This window comes from Miscanthus floridulus, unplaced genomic scaffold (genome assembly GCF_019320115.1).
Source record: "Miscanthus floridulus cultivar M001 unplaced genomic scaffold, ASM1932011v1 os_1949, whole genome shotgun sequence".
Classification (NCBI taxonomy): Eukaryota; Viridiplantae; Streptophyta; class Magnoliopsida; order Poales; family Poaceae; genus Miscanthus; species Miscanthus floridulus.
The window spans coordinates 1-6,304 of record NW_027098003.1 but is presented as its reverse complement, the minus strand read 5'-3'; the positions used below and the strand labels follow the sequence as shown (position 1 = coordinate 6,304).

The 6,304-nt window shown below is 40.7% G+C and overlaps 1 protein-coding gene across 1 annotated transcript; it reads right to left on the bottom strand.

The window, feature by feature from the left end:
• Positions 1 to 1,504: 1,504 nt before the first annotated feature.
• On the bottom strand, positions 1,505 to 2,221 carry LOC136534443 (probable E3 ubiquitin-protein ligase EDA40; the record flags this gene model as incomplete). Its single annotated transcript, XM_066526876.1, has 2 exons — positions 2,132 to 2,221; positions 1,505 to 1,983 (listed from the first exon to the last, which is right to left on the bottom strand). Coding segments are annotated over exons 1-2 (492 nt in total), but the record flags the coding sequence as incomplete, so codon positions are not given.
• Between the last annotated feature and the right edge of the window lie 4,083 nt (positions 2,222 to 6,304).

Genomic DNA, 6,304 nt, shown 5'->3' with positions numbered 1-6,304 from the left:
ATCAATATTGAAGTCTTATGATGATTATTTACTCTAAAGAAATCTCAAAGACCTTGAAGATATAACCACCTTTTAATTTCATATGCACTAACCTCCCCCCACTTCTCAAGATGTTTGAATTTTTATTATCAGGAACTATATGTGTAGGTATGGTTACATTATCAATATGGATATGTCAAAACAGTTTAGTGTGAAGTTTAGAAATATATATAATGTACGTGGTTATGCATATGGAATTGGTTTTTATATTTTTATGTGGATTTGACAGATACTTTTATTTGTTTTTTTTAACGAGCGATGTGAATACAATATAGACAAAAATTATATATAAGATATTACATTATATTATATTTCATAATTGCATATATAGTTAATTGAATGCAAATTTTGGGATCATTTACATTATATTTCATAATGCCAGTTTAGATCTGAATTCAAGGGGTTATTTTTTAATTATATTTGACAATGATAGGTGTGGGTAATTTAGATGCAAATTTAGGGGGGTTACTTTGAACTGTCTTTCATAATGGCAAAAATAGGTAATTATGATACAAATATAGAAGGTTATTTTTAAAATAATTTTCATATTGGCAGTGGTGCATGGTTATTTTTGATGCAAATTTAGTGGGGGTTACTCTTTATTTGTTCTTTTTGTAATGATGGTGACGGGTAACTTTGTATATAAGAGAAAAATATAGAGCCAATGGTTATTATTGGAGATGGTGTTTAGAGTCTACCAAATTACCGTGATAATTTATGGGATTCTTTTTTTCTAGCGCATCTGGTGAGAACTAATGCGGTCCCCTGTTTAGCAATAATAACATTAGATACTACACCGCCATATATACATGGAAAAGATAAATAAATAAAGCAAGTAGTCTTCAAACAAACATGCATACTATATAGCGATATATAGTAGTAGCGTAGTACACATACCTGCATTTCCAGTGGTATGTCATGACGGTCTCCATGATGCCCTCTCTCTGTGCTGGAGGGAGGTAGAAGGCTACCAAGAAATAGTATGTCCTCCCCCCCTGCAGAGAGCTCTTGTAGTGTTTTTGAATGTCACGTTGATACGTCTCTTGGCGGTTGGTACCCGAGTCCACAGACACCCTCACGCCCCGCGGCAGCTCCACTGTCACCTCCAGGTTCCTGGCGACGATGTGCTTGCTGAAATCCAGCAGCGAGGACATCGCCTGGATGAGTTTGTTGTGGTCCCAAGAATTACTGTACCCACCTTCGTCACTTTTTTGTGAGATGTCTTCGAGGATCTGCATGTGAATATATAATAATTAATTAACAATTGCTTAATTATGCAACTAAGACAGATTAGGATCCACGTAGAATAATAGATAATGATAACTAATATATAATGCAGCAGCGTTACCTTTCTATCATGCTTAGTGCCAAAACCAATCGTATCGACGCGGACACGTGTGATGTCGACCTCTCTAGCTGATCCACCAGTGTTTTCGAAGCCGTCGGACAGGAGAATGATAGCGGGGGCGTAATCGTTGCGGTCGGTACGTTCTTTTATCTCTTTGAGGGCCACCTCGAGGCCCTCTTTCATATTCGTGTCGCCGCTTGCTCGCATGTCGCTGACTCTGTCCAGCGCTTCATTCCTCTTATCCTCACTCATACGGTTCATCTTGAACACGACTTGGGCCTTGGTGTCGAAGGTGATGATGCAGAGGCGGTCATCGGTGCGGAGCCACTCATTTGTTGCTGTGTGGGTCGTCCCCACCTTGGGTTGCCACTCTCCTTTGATGATCCCCTTCAAGGTTTGCTTCACCTTGTCAAGCTTGCCCTCCCAGCCCATGCTCCCGCTGGTATCCACGACAAGCACCAGGTCCATAAACGCCCTCTCGCCCTCTTCAAGTTGTTTGTCCGTAGTGACAGTCAGAACCATCGTCTCTTGGCTCCCTTCTAGCGGCGCTGTGTTTCCATTCTGGATTCTCGACCACTCGGGCTTAACCGAGATCACTGATCAATATATCGAGACAGATTTATTAATTAATAGATAATAAAGCACACACTACTATCACACCATACATTACATACTGGTGAGCAAAAAGAACCAAACGGACGGCATTGATAGGTATACACTAGCTAGTAATAAAAATTAATTAACCTGGTTTAACCATTTCCGAGCGAGGAATCCAAGGATGGGACGACGTTGACCTCTTACTCACTCGAATCCAGTGGAGCGAGCTCTAGCAGCTCCTCCTCCTCGGACCACCCACCAAAGGCACTCACTCACTCGATCGCAAGCTCTATAGCTGCTGCTGCTGGTTATTCGGTGTCGTATTGCCACACCGGCTTCCTGTGTCGTAACCCAAACCCATCCACTCCTATATATATATACACATACTGACATGCACAGCAGCACGGATACATGCATGCTGCCTAGCTGCTTTTGTTTATTATAAGGGCCCACTGTTTCGTAGAGGTTGTGACTTTTTTTTTGGGGGGGTGTGTTTTGCTGACCGGCCGGCCAATCTAACCCATGTGGCTACCATCATGCATGTGACGTCTAAGTGTCTCCTTAGATGACGTAGGGCTAACGGTTAGAGCTAATTCAAGCTGCCTAATTTATACTCAGTTTCTCCCAAAAAAAAAATTAAAACTCAGTTGCCTAAAATCATCTAGCGGACTTAGTCTGTTTGGCAACAACGTGAGGTGTTCATATATAGATAATTAATTAATGGTATGACTCATGGTAAAAGCCTCATTTCTTTTATCGATCAATTAGCTCCTTTCATTTATTTTAACTAGCTAATTAATTAATGAATTAAGGAATAGGCTTTGCCGAGGAAGACTTGACTTGCCTCAAAGATGTGCCAGGCACATGCCCACTTGGCGGATATACTGATAACAACCAATGACTAGGCTTTGCCGAGGAATACTTCACTTGCGTTGAGATGTGCCAGTAGACACATGCTCCCATGGCCGATGTATTGATAATCAAGGACAAGGCTTTGCCGAGGAAGACTTCACTTGCATCAAGATGTGCTAGCCATACACATAATTCAATCTATAAATAATGGAGATTGGATCCAAGACATTGCCATACGTTAATTTACATATTTCCTAGGGCTGACTGCACATCAAGATGCTATCCAATATGTGAACCACACAAGAACTTACGATCAATTGACATTTCTTGGCCACTTGCACAACTTGATCGAGGTTTTTAATTGTCTTAATCAGACCAAGTGTCTTACAAGAGATTATTCACTCCGTCCCAGTTTACAGTGTCACAAATGGGTTTCAAAACAATACCATCATATGCATATTACATGCGCGCCACTATCAATTCCGTGGGCTGAGCCAAGATTCGGATATAGGGAAGGCCAGTCCGCCAAGAGTCGGAAAAAATTTGGGAGTTGCTATAATTCTGTGTTGAGTTTTCAGATGATTTTAGACAATAATCTTATACAATGAAATACTATTAAAAGGACAACTCATAAGAGACAATTCACATTTTTTTCTATAGTCATAACAGACAACTCAAAAGACAGTAAAAAAATCAGGGTACATTGAAGATAAAAAAATCTGGTACTGTAAATCATCTTTAACCTCCATCTTTTATTATCTCGGACAAGTGCTATTCGTCTAAATTGAAGATAAAAAAAGGGCACTGTTCATAAAGCCAATTAATTCACTTCATAGTTATTTTATGTAGCCACATACAACTATATAATCGGGAGATATAACTTGAGAAAACACAATAGGGATATGTATTTTATTTCTAATTTAAACTTTATTATCTATGTTGAGAATAATTTCTACTATAATCTCTCGAATAGTAGAACTAATGACTAGTATTAGTAGAGGCTATGCAACCTTAGGGGGGCAAGGCCCTGCCTGCCCCACCCTCTCCACCCTTGCATATAGCGACATCATTATTGGTATATATTGGAAATAGTCTATTAAAGACTCAAAGTCATAAAGCATAATGGAAACGTATAACAACGTAATAAGAAGCAACACGGCAGCATCCCCATCTCCAAAGGAAGGTCAATGGTAGAATGCGTATGCCAAGCACTCCAGGAAGTTCTTCTTGCTGCTCCTTCCAAGCTTGTCTTTCTGAGCATTATTGTTTGTTTGGGATTAGCAAGGGTCAGCATATGCCATACTCAACAGCTGCATAAAATAAATGAAATGCAAGGCTTAATTACAAGGTAAAAGCTGACAACGGTTTACTGCAATAAGAAGTTTTAGTTGTCAAGTTTTAATAAAAAAGAGCCAGATTACTGATGCCTGTAGAGAACCCAAAACCTCCCATTAGTTGCTTGAACTAAAGCATAAAGTAAAGCAGTTGTTGACCGTCAAAGTACATTCAGGAGAGTCGAAGTTGGACTGAAAAATCAAATGCATTTGATTTTGTGAAATTGGGGGGCAAATAGATAACATTTAGTAACAATCGGCCTCGGTCAGTTTTCAAAATGTCCATAAATATATTTCAGTTAATAATAAATTCCAGAAATTGCTTAAATCATTCTAAATCCCTAAAAAATATTTTAAAACTCCAAAAAATTAGGAAAAATTAAATTCACAGAGATAATTCAAATACGAGGAACCCAAAAAAAATTTTGGAGCTCATGAAAACGATTTTTTTTACAGCATCTAAAAATTAGATTTCGCTTGGTTGCTCCAAAAAACCATACCCCAACCGTGGCTTTGTGGATCGCGATCCCTCAAACTTAAACGGTCGGCACAAAAACTGCAGTAGCTTACGGGTGTGCCAACTAAAACGTTCCCCTAATTTATTTTTAGAAAAGGTGACATGGGCGAATCTCAGCTTCTCTCAGACCCAATGTTTACAATAACAGAATTTCAAGTAAAGACTAACTCAGATCCAGAACTCATGGTCCGTTCTTGTTTATTACAAGGAATCTATCGTAGGATGTGCCTTTTGTATTGTTTTGTTGAGGAATCTAAGTGTGCGATGTCTAAGACCAATCTCAGTGGGAGTTTTGTAGCGTTGTTTCCAAGAATGCCACATCAAATATAATGCAATGAAACATGCACTCTCAATGTATAGTTTCATTTTGTAGTTTCATAAACATTTAATTTCATGACTCATTGCGAGTTGGTAACTGTGCCAGGAGAGTTTCATCCTCATGAAACTCATTCTTCTCGATGCCTACGTGGGACCTTATTAAATGCGGATGAAACTTAGATGAAACTCCCACTGAGACTGGCCTAAGGCTCTATTTCGATCACATAGGGCGGATGGTTAAAGTTATTAAAGTTGGCTAAAATTAGCTAGTCTGTTTCACTACGTGTGTGTTAATATAATAATTAATGGTAGGATTCATGGTAAAAGCCTCATTTTTCTGTGCTCACGAGCCATAGAAGATGTAGGTAAGTGAGGCAGTTTGGTCTTTTATATCGATCCATTAGCTCCGTTTGTTTCTTTTTAACTAGCTAATATAAATTCTGAACAACAAGTCAGGTGGTCGGCTAGTTAGCACACCTATTAGTCCACTTATTTGGATCACTTAGGAGTAATGTTTAATGGCTAACAATAGACATAAGCATCAAATAACATGTCCTGAGAAATAATGCTGCCAATAAAGAAGCCTGCACATGCCCACAGGGCCCATATTTTGGTAATAAAGGACTAGACTCATCAAGGAAGACTTGACTTGCATCTTGATGTGCCAGGCATACATAATTTAATTTATAAATAATGGAGATTGGATCCAAAACCTTGGCATACGTTAATTTACACATTTTTTTTGGGCTCATTGCGCATGGAGGTGGTATCCAATATGTCAACCACAACAACTTACTATTAATTGCCATTTGTTAGCCACTTGCACAACTTGATCGAGGTTGTAAGTGTCTTATCAGACGAAGTGTCTTACAAGAAATTACTTGATTTGTTCCATTTTACATTGTAAGAAATGGTTTTAAAAACAAAACCATCATATGCCTATTACATGCACTACTAGAAACGTGAGTTGCCTTGTCGGTGCTTGGCGAGCGCGAAGACGAGAGCGGGGAGCAGCAGGATGCGCGGGGGAAGGCTCGGCTGCTATTTGTAGCGGCCAGGGCGTGAGGGGGGGCGCTCCCACGATATCAGTCGTGGGCAGCGGTTGCGGCCAGGCCGGGCACGGGCGGTTCCGAGCCGCGCGGGGATGAAGACGGCGCCGACAAGCGGGGCCCGCGCGTCAGCGGCTGAGCGCGGCGGTTGCTGGCGCACGGCTGGGCCACGCGGACTGGGCCGACAGCGGTGCTGGGCCGAGCGAGGCGCGAGGCTGGGCTGCTGGCGCTGGGCCGAGTGAAAGCTGGG